Source organism: Alnus glutinosa, chromosome 2 (genome assembly GCF_958979055.1).
Source record: "Alnus glutinosa chromosome 2, dhAlnGlut1.1, whole genome shotgun sequence".
Lineage (NCBI taxonomy): Eukaryota > Viridiplantae > Streptophyta > Magnoliopsida > Fagales > Betulaceae > Alnus > Alnus glutinosa.
This window is the reverse complement of record NC_084887.1, coordinates 7,700,679-7,716,516: the sequence shown is the minus strand read 5'-3', so window position 1 is coordinate 7,716,516 and position 15,838 is coordinate 7,700,679. Positions and strand designations below refer to the sequence as shown.

Below are 15,838 nucleotides of genomic sequence, written 5' to 3'. Positions count from 1 at the left end.
TCCGAAATTAAAGAAGTTTTTTGATCAAACCAAAAATATTTTTAGTTTGACTATTATTTTCGGTCACACCAAACTCTACAAAATACAAAAAATATTTTTCAAAAAATATTTTACTCCGAAACAAATAAAACTTTAAGTGTTCATAATCTAACAGTAGCAGTTTTTACTTGTACAATTTTTTGTTTGTTTATTTGTTTGTTTGTTTATATGTGTTCAGTCACGCACCATAACCACTTTTTCTTCTTACAATGCACAAAGCCTTAAGAATATGGAGAGATGAAAACACCACAAGGTCGAGAATGATTGTTACACAATAATAAGTAGGGACAATTTTTTTTTTCTTTCTTTTTCTTCTTTTTTTTTTTTAAAAAAAATTTTCTTTGATTCAATCTATTAAATTGAAATATGTCTAAAATACACGTAACACATCATTTTTAATAGAGTAATTCTTACATACAATGGCGGAACTAGGATTTTAAATGTGGTAGGAAAAAAAAAATTGGGAACATTTGAGGATTCCACCCCTGCTTACAAGCATTTTGGATACATATTAGTTTAATAGACTGAAATGGAAGAAATTTACCAAATTTGAGGAAAAAAAAAAAACACACTTTTTCCAAAACCAGATTTCACAATAGGAAGCAGTGAGCTTGTAAAGCTGCATGCAATATGCCTACCCACTCAACAAAGAATCAAACTTTAGCATGGTGTACGTCCATACAACCCGTAAAGCTCATTGCCCAACTTATCCCACAAGGCCAGAAAAGGGATTGGCAAAAAAAAAAAAAAAAAAAAAAAAAATAGTGTAAAAAAAAGAGGAATTTTTCGAGTTTGTTTATCTACAGATATAATTCTTTGTCAACTTTTTACACAACTATCCTATGTGACAGGAAATCATAGAATAGTTGTGATTTCTTTCTTTCTTTTTTCAAAAAGCCTATAATTCTCTACCACATAGGATAGTTGTGTTTTTAGCTGTGTGAAAAGTTGACAGAGAATCAAATCTCTTTTATCTATTACTTTTAAAAGTTTTCTATATTAAACTCTCAAAATATTTTACTGTTTTAATTAGATATATATATATTTTTTGGTTTTAAGAACAACCACTTTAAGGATATTTTTAGAAGTGGGTAACCAAAATAATTGTAAAAAGTTAATTTTCTGACTAAAATTTAAATAGGAGATGCATAACTGAAGCAAATGCTCATAGAATCCAACTATCGTGAACGTGGTGAAACTCAAGCAAACGATTGATTCCACGAATAAAAAAAAATTATTGAGAAAGAATTTAAAATATTTAAAAATTATTGAAAAATTCGCTATCTATTTTTATTATTCTATTTAAATATTTTTTTTTCAAAGATTTTTTTTTATTTTCTTCTCTAAAATTTATTTTTTTTAATGTTTGTTTTTTCCTAATGATTATTTATTTATTTTTTTGAATATTTGTCTTATTCTAATAGTCATATTTATGAAAATTTGTCTTTTCCTAACAATCATATTTTTTAAAATTTGTTTTCTTCCTAATGGTTATATATTTTTTTAAAAATGTCATATGCTTTCAATATAAATATACTTTAGGATAAGAAATAATAATAAAAATAAATAAATAAACGTTTAGTTTAAGTGTGAAAAAGAAATAAAAAATTTTATTATTTTTTATTCTATTGTTGAGGGAACAATACTTACCAAACAAAAATCACTATTTGTTGAGGCTATTGGAGATTTTTGTTGTTGTGATTTTTAGTTATTTGGGTAACCGAAATAACTAAAAAAATTATGGGCTTGTTTGGTAAGTAATTGTGTTGTGAAATATTTGTGTGCTGTGTAATAAGAAGAGATTGATGTGATATAAAATTTGAGAATGTTTCATAGAAATGTGAGAAAGTTTTGTTTTGTATTGGGTTTTTTTATTTGAATAATAATAAAAAATGATTGATGTGATATAAAAAGTGTAAAAAAGTTAGAATGTTTTTTTTTTTAAAGAAGTGAAAAAAAAATAGAGGGAGAGTTTGAGTGATTTGCCAAACTAACCCTATGAGTTGAGTACTATTTAGTCCCTTAAACTAACAACCATTTTTAATGAAGCACCATGAAATGACAAGTGTCATGATTTGACCTTTCAAATTGTCAATCTGTTATTATTTAGACTCCTTATCAGTCTTGATTGTTATGTTGGATGTAAAATCAAATTTGACCAAAATACTTTGAAAATACCTTTATTTTGACAATTAAAAAACAAAAATTATCATTTTTATTTATTAATTAGTAGAAAAGGACAAAGGATACTTTGGTTTTTCAATTTTCAAAATTAGGGTATTTTCGAAATATTTTTGTCAAATTTGATTTTATATCCAACATAACGATAAAGATTGATGGAATAATCTAAGTTGCAACAAATTAACAGTTTGAAAGGTCAAAGTATGACATTTGTCAGTTCGTGGTGCTTTATAAAAAATGGCTGTTAATTGAGGGGGTTAAGTTATATTTAACCCAAAAACTATTTTGATAAAACTACTAGGAATGCTCTTATATGCCAATGAAAGACATAATGATTTCTTGAAATTGCTACACCTAGAAGAATAATGCTATACATACTCGCTTTCTTATGTATATTTTCATACTTCGTTAGGAGTTAGACTTTTAAAACTATCGTTAAATTTAAAATTGATCTTTATTAAATTTTAATTTAGTAGTAGTTTTACAAGCCATCTCACATAATATGAAAATGAGTGTAGAAAAAAGTGGGAATGTGTGTCATATTACTATCCAAAAAGCTATCACCACTCCATCATTGGATCAATCTATTAAAATCCTTTTTTGTCAATCTTATACCAAATATGAACCAGTATTATTAGCTTAACTCTCATTTTGGACAATTTTAGCACTTTTGCCTTTTAGTTTTGATTTTAAGAACAATTTTCTTTTATTTTTCTTGCTTCTAAAAACATTTTAATAACCTCCAATTTCTGCACTCATTTAGAATTTGGAAAATATGTAGTCCAATCTAATTGAACACATTAAGGCTATGTGTGTTTTGCTCTAAAATATTTTTAGAGAAATTCTTTTTCAAGAAAATATTTGTCGATGAAAAAAAATTTCAGCGTTTGGTGCACATGAAAAATCACAAATATTTTTATATTTTCATTCAATCAATCATATTAACCTATAAAAATACATTTTTATTCACAACACAAAAATATTAATATAAAATAATTTAAAAAATTGACATAATAATTTTAGTTCCGACAGTCGTATGGCAAAGGCCTGTCGATGGTTCGATGATGTCTAGCAGTGGCTGATGCTCAGTGGTGGTTTAAGATTGGCTCAATGTCAACCGGTGGCGGCTCGATCCGGGGTGGTTTGGTGGTGGTTTGACTGTTGTCTAGTGGTAGCCAGTGCTGGCTTGGTGGTGGTCCGGCAGTTTCAATAGAGTGATTCTTACATGCAGCGACGGAACTAAAATTTTAAATGCGGTGGGACGAGAAAAAAAAAAAAAAAAAAAAAAGGACAGGTAAACATTTGATTTTGAAAGAATTATAGGGGGATTTGTAGAGTAAAGCTGCATGCAATATGCCTACCCCCTCAACATAGAATCAAACTTTAGCATGGTGTGTCCATACAACCCGTAAAGCTCATTGCCCAACTCATCCCACGAGGCCAGAAAAGGGAATGGCAATGAAAAAAAAAAAGGGTAAAAAAATAAAGAGGAATTTTTCGAGTTTGTTCTCTTGATTTTGCCTTTTGTGAAAAGCATGATTCAAGTACTCTGTTAGATACTGTAATTTTATGTAATATTCATCAACAATATTATTAGACACTCCAAACTAATTATTGAATCTTTGATTATTTAACAAGGATTGATTAAAGGGTTGATTAGAGTGTCACACTAGAATTGTTGGATGAATGCAGGATATAATTATAATATCGAGCGTTATTCATATCCAATATATAGAATGGAGAACTTCACTTAAGGATCCTGATCTATCGACCTATTTAATTAAATGGTATAAAATTTCAAAACGTCTCAAACTAAGATATTTAATTTTTCAAACGTCTCAATTACAGGTACTCTGTTAGAATTTGCTGTTAAATCTTGCCAAAATTTTTAAAATACTTCTTCTTCTTTTTTTTCGAAAAAAAAAAAAATGATATTATTTAGGTATTGGTCAGAATTTAACAGAATTTACAAAAATATTTATACATGAATCTTTGAAAAATTTTATAATTTTTTAAAAAATTTTACCTAAAATAAACCCATTGAAACATACGGAGCAGTAAAAAAATAGCATGCAAAATAATTAAAAAATAAATAAATAAAGTTATAGCCCACGCCTAGGACTAGGAGCCTTTCTGCTGGAGCCGCTTTAAAGTAGTCTTTTACGGTCGTGGGACAGCTTGCGCTATTTGTGATATGATCTTCAACGGTGGCAACTTTAACTACCAAAAAAATCTTACTTTATTAAACATCATGCCACTTTAAAGCACTCTTTTTAATTATTATTAATTATTTTTAAAGCAATCGTGGGCGATTGTGTGCCTTATTAAATATATTGTTAACCACCTTTTCATGCTTTAATTTTCATGTACGTTCTGTGTATCTTCGAAAAATATAAAATAATAATAATAATTGCTACAAAGTTTGTGAGATAGTCAAAGAAAGATAAAAAAGTTAAATCAAAATATTCTTTAAAGAACACTTCTTTTAAGAGCTCTAACCCTCAGTATTTAGTAAGATATAAAAGACAAAAATTTATTAATTACCCGTTCGTGGGTCATTTAAACTACTAAAAAAGCATGTAAAAAACACATAAAATTAAAAAAAAAATATATTTTTCACATGCAAAAGATACATGTCACTATTAAAAATTAATTTATAAAAAATTTATGTCCCGTTTTAGTCCCTTTTATGATTTTACCCAATAATTCCAAGTGAGTTGGAGATTTTGCAAACTTTTTACTCAACTCAGTCTATTAAGCCTACCTATATTTTTAGAACATGCAAGAATATTCAACTTAATTTAAGGAAAAATTGTCTATTGAAAAAACAATTAATTGATTTATAACACGGGCAACACGTGGATGTGCGGATGTGATTAAATGTCAATGGAAACATTGATTAACATGTTCACAGATTCTTACCCAAAAAAAAACAAAGAAAGAAGAAGAAGACGAAAACATGTTCACAGATTCTTCGACCGGCCTAGCAAGTAGCTACTCACGAGTCACATGTTCTGTTAAAGGTTGCAGACAAATTCCAAGGAAACTTTGAAACCAAGAGGCCTTCGAAATTGGTGGAGATTCTCCTTCTCCTTCTCCTTCTCCTTCTCCTTCTATCATGGTAATCAGCATCTTTTTCTACTACTGTTGGGCCTTGGGATCACTCACATACAACTATACAAGTATAGATAACTAGGGAGCAAACAAACAAACAAACCAAGTTGGGATTGCATTGGAAGGTACATCCTTTAATTATTCGAACCGGATTTGAATTAGAAATGAGCTGATTCACTTTTTGAAGAAACCGACTCCTCTCCGATTCAAGTGAATAGGAGATGATCCGATTTCTTAATCATCTACCATGTACATGGTGGAGGCAGCAACATCATTAATGGGTTAAAGAGAAAATGCAATTTGTAGGTGAGTCATGGTGCACTCTTGCATATATGAGGAAAGCCCCATGGACAATACCAATTATGCTTCTTTGATTTGGTCTATCCAATGGGGGGTCCACTCATTCAATAGATAAGGCACCAACACTGGACAATATTTGTCATTTTGTCTCTATGGCCCCCACATAAACCAATCATTCATTATTACTTCACTCCGCAATCTTCTCAAGCACATATTTTTGGCACTACCATCTTATTTGAAATCATTATGCTAGAAAATAATTCCAAGACAACTTCAGCCAGCATATTTAGAAGCCTCTCACGTTAAAAGGGGTCACTCTTTTTAAAAAAAAAAATAAGAAAGACGCTCACATACTCTCTCTCTCTCTCTCTAAACCTCTCTCTCTAAACCTCTCTCATTCAATTATTTTGTTAAATAATGTATTAACTTAAGCATTCAATTATTTTGTTTTGGAAGATTTTAAGTAACCATTTTCTCTATTTGACAAGTGGCACGTCGCCGGTCCGACTGTGGAAAAAATTGCTTCAGCACATTCTAGCTATCATTACTTTCATTAATGACGATAATCAAACACTAATTGATCCGCAAATACAACATGACTTATGAACAACATCATTTGTATATTCTTCGCCAACCTATGAACAACATCATTTGCTTCCATCTTAACATGACTTACTGTATATTCTTGCAAATTACTCAGGGTAACTCTAGCATTAGCTATCAGTTAACCATATCTACTCTAATTCATGCCATTCACTCTCAGTAACCGTATAATTTAAAGAGCATTTGTACCATTACAGTCTCATATTGAGAAGAGATACATAGAATTAGTAGTTTATAAGAGATAGTCATGAGTGCTAAGTTCCACATTGCTTAGTTACTAGGTAAAACTGGGTGTAACGACCCACCTTATTGTGTCGTTTGAGGTGGGTTGTTACAAATGGTATCAGAGCCATTGCTCAGCCTGAGATGGTGGGAGCGTGCACAAGCCAATGAGGGACGCCAGCGAGGACGCTGGGTTCAAAGATGGGGTGATTGTGGCGTCCCACATCGCCTGGGAATGAGGATGTGCTTATATGTATAAATGCATCATTTATGACACAACGCGTTTTAAAGCCGTGATGGTTATGAACCTATCAGAACTCCGTAGTTAAGCGTGCTTCTGCGAGAGCAATTTCAGGATGGGTGACCTCCTACGAAGTCTGGTTTGGGGAGCCAAAAGCGGACAATATTGTGTCATTGGGGGTGGGTCGTTACATTGAGCTTTGTAAGAGATTCTAGAAAAACTTCTAATTAACTTGTTCTTTTGATGTGATAGTACAGACGTAACTGGCGTTTTTTCCTGAGTCGTTAAAACATCACCTTTCAAAACAACATTTTTCAACTCTATATCTCTGCGAAAAATCACAATTGCGAATACTGCCAGCACCTCATCAATTCCCGAATCAATGATATAAGATTTGAAAGCCATCCTAGACTTCAAGAGCTCTCCATTATGATCTCTAACAATTATGCCTATACCAATTTCATTATTTGGCTTATTCACAACAACATTCCAATTGAACTTTTTGCAAATCCACACAGTACTGGAGCTCTCCATCTCTGGACAGTATTAGTTTGTCCTTCTCACCTTTCTTTCAACGTTGCAGAATATATCTTGGATTTCTAAAGCTATATGATTTTAATTTCCAAATCAAACTAGTATTCATTGGGTAAGTAGTACAATAGTCAAGACTAAATGCTAATTAACCTTGTCATTAATATACAGGAACAAATTTTTCATCTAAATTGAAGAAAATTCTTCTAACTTTTTCGTAGAGCATATAATTTTCACATACGTACATTTTAAATAATGCATGTGAGTATTAATTACTTGTTCTGTTAATTATATTAAAAGTACACATGAAAATCACATATTAAACTAAAAAAGTTATAACATACAACACACTATTATAAGAGAAATGCTATTTCATATTATGTTGTACATCTCTCAATCATCTCAATACATCTTTTTTTATTTTTTATTTTCAAATCAATCATTGAATTTGCAGTACACATTTCTTTTTTTCTTTTTTTGGTGTCATACAAATTCAAAGATTGATTTGAAATTTTGAACAAAATATGAATGAGAGATGCAATACAGTATATAAAATAACATTTCTCTTATTAATATTTTAGCAGAAAATGGTGATTTTACCACTCCCTTTGTGTTCTTTTAAGATTAATGTGGCTTTTAAAATTATAATTGAATCAAAATTGCTCAGGATAAATTCAGTGAATGACTTACTATATATTCTTGCAAATTGCTTAGGGTAACTCTAGCATCAACTATTAGTTAACCATATTTACTCTAATTCATGCCATTCACTCTTAGTAACTGTATAATTTAGAGAACATCCGTAACACCCCAGTTCCATATTGAAAGAGATACACAGAATTAGTAGTTTATAAAAGATAGTCATGAGTGCTAAGTCCCACATTGTTTAGTTACTAGGTGAAACTGTGCTTTATAAGGGATTCTAAGAAAACTTCAAATTGACTAGTTCTTTTGGAGTGATAGCGCAGATATAGCTAGCATTTCAATTCCCGAATCAATGATATAAGGTTTGAAAGCCATCCTAGACTTCAAGAGCTCTCGATTATGGTCTCTAACAATTATGCCTATGCCAATTTCATTATTTGGCTTATTCACAACAACATTCCAATTGAACTTTTTGCAAATCGATCCACAGTACTGGAGCTCTCCATCTCTGGACGGTAGTAGTTTGTCCTTCTCACCTTTCTTTCAATGTTGCATAATATATCTTGGATTTCTAAAGCTATGAGATTTTAATTTCCAAATCAAACTAATATTCATTGGGTAAGTAGTACAATAGTCAAGACTAAATGCTAATTAACCTTGTCATTAATATACAGGAACAAATTTTTCATCTAAATTGAAGAAAATTCTTCCAACTTTTTGGTAGAGCATATAATTTTCACATACGTACATTTTAAATAATACATGCAAGTATTAATTACTTGTTCTGTTAATTATATTAAAAATACACATGAAAATCACATATTAAACTAAAAAAGTTACAACATACAACATACTGTTATAAGAGAAATGTTATTTCATATAATGTACGTTGTACATCTCTCAATCATCTCGATATCGCTAAACGCTATTGTTTGGTTTCCTTTTTATCTCTTTTTTTTTAATATGTCCACGTAAAAAAAGATAAAAAATTTAAATTAATGACCTCCGCTCAATATAACGCGGTCCATTTCCACTTTTACCTGAACTCACATGACCTTTTGGTCCGTTTCCCTTCGCCCAATAAGAAAAGAAAGAGTCCCAACGGTAGAAACATCCGATATTTATTTATTTATTTTTTTTTCAAAATGACCAAAACACCCCGTAGCCTGAATAACCTAAACAAACGTGTACGGTTGTGCTGAATTAACGCCTTAACGGCCCATGGGACCCACCCTAACCGGCATTTCCCGTAAATCCCCGTTGTCACAAAGCCAAACAGAACACAAGCCTGGCCCTATTTAAATACTGTATGGGTTACCTTACAAACCCCTGCAAACCAAGAAACAACACTAGGAGCCCTACACAAAAAAACTGTCGGCATTCGGCAACATCTCATTTCTTCAACCGTTTGTTCTTGGGCTTCGCGCCGTTCGGAAACCGGGAGCGAGTGGGGGTGGCGCTGCCGACACACGCTCACACAATGCTGCTTTCAGCTCGGTCTTTCCGCCTCTGGGTTTCGTTGGTGTTGCTCAAATGTTTGGTTGGATCTGCGTTGGACTCATGGTACCCAGCCACCGCCACCTGGTACGGCAGCCCCGAAGGCGACGGTAGCGACGGTAATGGTTTCCCTTTCACACTTCTTTTTTGCTTTTACCTGCATTTTTTCTTCTTTTGGCACTGCAACTCGGTGATTTGACTCGGCTTGTCGAAGTTTTCTGGCCCAGTGAGTCAACTCGGTCATATTCTGTGCATGTAGTAAATAAAAGATGCGCATGTTATGTAATAATGTGGGTATTTTACAGGTGGGGCATGTGGGTACGGATCGCTAGTGGACGTGACGCCACTGAAGGCGAGGGTTGGAGCAGTGAGCCCAGTACTGTTCAAGAACGGTCAAGGGTGTGGGGCGTGCTTCAAGGTGAAGTGCCTGGACAAGAGCATATGCTCGCGACGCGCCGTTACCGTTATAGTGACGGACGAGTGCCCCGGCGGACCCTGCTCCAATGGGCGCACCCACTTCGACCTCAGCGGCGCCGCCTTTGGGCGCATGGCTGTGGCCGGTGAGGGTGGTCCGCTCAGGAACCGGGGTGAACTCTCAGTCGTTTACCGACGGTACGTATGTCAGTATTTGGTCCTCGATCGATCTTCTTAATTGCTTTATTAACGTCTCTTTTTGGCGCTTCCATTTTGTCACCTTTTGCTCATCTGCTTGTTAATTAATAATCAAAAAATTTATTTATTTCTCTCTCTCTTTCACCAACAGTCTTGCGGCCCTACTCGTTTTCATACTTGCCTGCATTTTTGACTGTTGACCACATGTTGCAACTATCCAGAAAAAAGTTAATTACTATCTTCTGGCCAAACATATTATAAAATAAATAAATAAAGTAAAATAAAAAAATAACCCAGAAGGATGGGGCTTTTGTTTCTTCTCCTTCGAAAAGGTAGACTTGAAACTGTGTAAATGGAATATATATGTTTGTGTGAGTACAGAACAGCGTGCAAGTATGGTGGGAAAAGCATTGCCTTCCATATCAATGAAGGTTCAACAGATTATTGGCTATCAATCCAAGCGGAGTTTATGGATGGAGATGGAGACGTCGGATCAATGCACATCAAACAAGTATGAAGCTTTCTCCTTTTCTTCAACATTTCTTCGATCTTCTTTTGTGCTTTCTTCTCTCATTCATCATCCATGGATATTTTCGTGTTTCATGATCATCACCCAATGAAAAAGAAATTAAAAGGAAAGAAAAAGAGCACTGATGAGCACGCCTGTTCACGCTCCACAAGAGCGCATATATATGATTAAATCTTATCAAATCAATCAAATCTTTACATTAAGCATTTTTAATCTTCAAAAGGGGTGATGTTTACCCCAAAAGTGTTTACGGCCTCCGTAAATATAGAAATGAAAAATCAATCAGGATGATAAATTTTAATAAGATAATTCGAAAAATTTTGAGCTTTTTAATTTTATGGTAATTTGAAAAATTATAGATCCTCTAAAACAAATATTAATGTTGAATCTTAAACTTTTAATATTTTTACCGACCAATTCTCAGGTTTCACGTTTAAATAGGAGATTACAAACATGCATAGAGAAATTATCATTCTCTGAAATGATTGGTTACGTAGTTTGGTATTTCTTCAACATTACTCATTCTTTAGTTAATTATTTTCCATATCATGATTCATATATGTGCCACTGCCCCACTGCCCAGCGTTTCCATGCTACATTAAGAAAATAATTCACTTTCCTATTCACATTTTTTAACTTTTCTTTCTGCTTTTATTAACGTGGGCCAATGTGGAATGTACTCGAAAGCACTTTCTTAGCCCACTTTTCCTTCTTTTTTTTTTTTTTTTTTTTTTTTTTTTTTTTTTTTTTTTGACTATTGAAACTATTCTCTTGAATCAAAGCATGTGAGAAAGATACGGACCACTCTTAAAAGTCACATTCTAAGCATGTTCATAATCATATATTTCTCTGCCATGGCTGCAATATTTTACCCCACCTGTTTGACCACCCTGATACAAGATGTATATATATATATATTAAATATATTTTGGCCTCCTCAACGAACATGAGGTATTGTTGGAAGAATGACAGAAAAGTAGCTTAATTGTAACAAAATGGTAGTTTGAGGTGTCACACCTATCAGTTCATAGGGCTTTCTAAAAAATGACGGTTAGTTAAAGGTGTCAAAGTATATTTAACCCTAATTTGTTGCAATGAAGCCATTTTTTTGTCATTTTTCCAACACCACCTCTATTTTCTTTCTTTTTTTAAAAATTTTATATATATAAATAAATTAACTTTTTATTTCACTTTTTTCTTTTTAAGAAAATATGAGTATTTTTTAAAAAAATAACAAAATAATAATTTGATGAATCTAAGTGTCACACATATTAGTTGAGAATATATGCAGCATTTCTCGTCCATCAGAACAAGCAAAGCTTCATATTAATTGAAATTGGTGTCTTTGGATGTTTAAATTGGCAGGCAAGGTCGACGGAGTGGCTAGAAATGAGCCATGTATGGGGTGCAAACTGGTGCTTTAATGGCGGACCCCTGGAAGGCCCATTTTCTGTGAAGGTAACAACACTGTCAACAGGAAGAACTCTCTCTGCAAGAGATGTCATCCCAAAGAATTGGTCACCAAAAGCCACCTACTCCTCTCGCCTCAAGTTCTTGTCCTAATTAATTAGTAATTCCCCCACAACCACAGGCTCCCCGGCAGCCTAGCTAGCTATAGTCAAGTAACTGTTGTCGGTTTGGAATTTGGGTTTTTTTTTACTTTTTTAAGAAGAACAGTAGCCGTTGGAGTGCTTAAGAGTTAAGATGCTCTTTCCTTTAGTAGTAGTATGTAACCACATGTGTAGCCCTCTCCAAAGGAGAGAGAGCTGAGAGCCGTATGTTTTTACTTTTTAATGAATTTGGACCGTTGAATGTGGCATTGATTTGTGTTGTCTATTTGGATACAGGCGACAAGCCCTGAGATTGGTGGACCACTCTCTATTGCTGTTATTAGACGACCAAAATTAAAATAACCAACAAAGTGGGGTAGCGCCGTCTGTGGGATTCGAACCCACGACCACATGGTTAAAAGCCATGCGCTCTACCGACTGAGCTAAGACGGCTTCATGATAAAGTGGCGCATAAAACGACAAAAACGTAAAAATCTCATAAATCAAACACATAGTACCTTGTACGACAAGACAAGACATAACCTCTTTTTTTTTTCTTCTTTTTTCTTTTTTTTTTCTTTTTTTTAACCGAGAAAATGATACACAAAACAAAATAAATAAAAACAAACAAAAAGAAAGGAAGGGTTAAAGCTAGGGGGTTGAGGTCACTCGCAGGAACACAATGATGGAGGGAGGGAGGGACGGGAGTAAGAACTTAACTTGAAGGGGTTGGATTATATTGAATTTATATTTAGGGAACCAAAATAAAAAAGATAAGATAAAGACCTAAAATATTTTATAATAAGTTTAAAGGCAAAAATTAATTTTGGTAAAAATACACACACTGCCCTCATCGTATCAGGCAATTCATAATGTTTGTCCCAAGCTTTCAATTGAAGCAATGTCCTCCAAAATTATCAAAAAATTGTAATGTTCCAATTATGTAAAAAAAAAATAAATAAAGAAGAAAAACTTACAAAAAGTTCAGTAAAACATAAATAAATAAATAAATAAATTGTGACCCATGACAGCAGCCATTGTGGGTCACAAGACCCATGAACACCGTGAGTTTTATATTTCTTTTTTTCAAATTTATAAGGGTATTTTTCTTTTTTGGGTGACAAAAAGAGTATATTATAATTTTCTAGTAGTTTTGGAAGAGATATTGCAAATTGGCTGCGAATGAAATATGTGTACTTTTTTCAACAATTTTCTAATCAATTTATTTTTTTATGAATGTATGTGTACTTTGTCTCCCCTCCAGCCCCTGCCCCTCTTTTGTGTTCGTCATTAGATTGAGGTATTGAAAATATGAGAATGGTTCCACTTTAGAAAATCTAATTAGGTTATGTGTAATTGGTAAGGGCATGTTTTGGTAACTCATTTTTTTTTTTAAAACACATTTGGTTTGATTTTTGAAATCAAAATTTTACTCAAGTTTTATCCAAATTTTTTAAACCATCCGAACATAATTTATTAAGAAGTAAGCGAGTTTTAATTGCCAATTAATAGGTAGGACCATACACTTCTTTGCGATGATTTAAATTATCCTATTGCATCCCCAATAACGCAATAGAAAAACAAAGTGACTTCAATGGGACACGAAAACGATTTGTAGACATTGTCACAAAGTTTCTACCAAGGAAAACAACAATAACTCTGTCAAAAAAGATGTGGTCGTGTTGTGTCCTTTTAAATGATTCTTAAACCTTAACGAGCTAGATTGTTAGGTTTTAAGAGAATTTAGACCTTAAATTTCGAGGGAATTCAAATCTTTCAAATTCTAATATAACTTAAACATTTTACAAACATAAAATTTAAAATTAGATTAATTCTGCTAACTTTATTATTCAACCCGGCCAATAACAACTACTTTGTTCACGAGCCAAAGATGGGAGTGCTTGTTGTATATATGCATAAATTATAATGCTGTGGAAAGCTGTGGATTCAATAATCCCTCATCACATGCGTTTGTGTAAGGTGGGGGTGGCACTCACATTACAAGGGTGTGACCACGACACGTGGGAGGGTGTCCCGTTGAGTGGTACCTGATTGGCACATGACTTTATCTGTTCACATGTGAAATGCCTTTTGTTTTTTATTCCAACGGATATCATCCGAATCTTGGAATTGGCCATCAGAATATCGCCTTTTAGTATAACATTATTGGCTATTGTCAAGCAAAAGTTATGTGGATTCTATTCCACATTTAGGGATAAAGATTCTGTAGAATATTCTTGCCTTATTGTAGTTCAATAGGCTAAGGGTATTGAGAAATGTTAGGCGGTCGGGGAAGGGCTAGATCCCAGCCAGCCGGCTGGGATCCGGCCGTTTTGTCTGGGGAACGGTCAGATCCCGTCCATCCAGTCGAGATCCGGCCGTTCTGGTTGGGAACGGCCAGATTCTGTCCAGCCGACCCATTTTGGCCGGGGAACGAGGTCGCCGACGAGATCTAGATCCGGCGACGGTCAGATCCCGTCCATCCAGTCGAGATCCGGCCGTTCTGGTTGGGAACGGCCAGATTCTGTCCAGCCGACCATTTTGGCCGGGGAACGAGGTCGCCGACGAGATCTAGATCCGGCGACGGGAAAGAGGATCTAGCTCATTTTTCTTAGGGCTGATGAAGGGTATTTTTGTATTTGTATAAGACGACACATCAGTCAGTAAAACTCTCTTTGTAAAAGTTTAAGTTTTCCTAACATTTCTAAAAGGTATTGCACCCCAAGAATGTGAAATAGAATAGTCTTAGGATGCGTTTGAGATTGCGATTTTGTAAATAATAAGTACGATTTTAAACCAAATGCAGAACATAAATCCTTTGGAAACTGCGTTTTTAAAAATTAGGATTTGAAAACGCAAAAAATATGCTTTTCCAATCGCAGGTAAAAGTGTTTTTTTTAAAAAGCTGAAATTTAAATTCTAAATTACGATTTTGCCAAACGTTTAACTGCGTTTTTAAAAATCAATTTTTCAAATCACATATTTTAAAATCGTTATTTTAAATCGCATTTTTTGAAATCGCAAATCCAAATGGACCCTTAGTATTAGAGTATATAATTTTAAGGAAAAATTACGATTTAACCCTCCAAACTACCAGTCATTTTACGGATAGTCCCCGAACTACCAAAACTTGGATTCTGACTCCCAAACTACCAAAAAGTTTCAAAAAGGCTAAATTTGATGAAAAATGCCTATAATACCCTTGCCACATGTCATTTTTCAATTAAAAAATGACAATTTTTTTTTTAAAAAAAATAAATTTAAAACTAAAAAAAATAAAAATTTAAAAACTAAAAAAAATTAGGGTTGGCAATTTTTTACATGACCCGAGAACCCGACACGAACATGATATGAAATTACATGATTAGGGTTCAGGTTAAACGAGTTGGCGGCTTGACCCATTTACCGACACGATTATAAACAGGTTGGCGGTTCAACTTGCAGGTTGACCTGCCAACCTGTTTAGTTATCGGGTCACTCGCCAACTCGCGGGTTGGCGGGTCAACCCGTTTACTTATTATTATTTTTTTAAAAAATAAAAAATAAAATTACTAAACTTAGATTTTTTTTTTAAAAAAAATGCTTAAAAAAAAAAAAATCTTAAAACAAAAGCCATGATTCCCCGTTATCCAAGAAAAGAAAAAAAGGAAAAAATATTTTAAAACATCTTAAAAAAAAAAAGAAGAAGAAGGAAAAAAATGACTTTAAAAAAGGCGAGTCGGGTTGACATGACCCTTAACTTAATCATGTCGTGTTTGGGTTGCAGATTTTAAC

The 15,838-nt window shown here is 33.4% G+C and overlaps 1 protein-coding gene and 1 non-coding gene across 2 annotated transcripts; one reads left to right on the top strand and one right to left on the bottom strand.

The window, feature by feature from the left end:
• Positions 1-9,195: 9,195 nt before the first annotated feature.
• Positions 9,196-12,348, top strand: LOC133862027 (expansin-B3-like). Its single transcript, XM_062297867.1, has 4 exons — positions 9,196-9,492; positions 9,679-9,985; positions 10,367-10,496; positions 11,880-12,348. Exons 1-4 carry the CDS (start codon positions 9,357-9,359, stop codon positions 12,075-12,077), a joined length of 771 nt encoding a protein of 256 aa, XP_062153851.1. The 5' UTR covers positions 9,196-9,356; the 3' UTR covers positions 12,078-12,348.
• Positions 12,349-12,444: 96 nt separating this feature from the next.
• TRNAK-UUU (transfer RNA lysine (anticodon UUU)) lies at positions 12,445-12,517 on the bottom strand. The gene has a single exon. It is a non-coding gene; the product is annotated as a tRNA-Lys (tRNA).
• Positions 12,518-15,838: the final 3,321 nt, after the last annotated feature.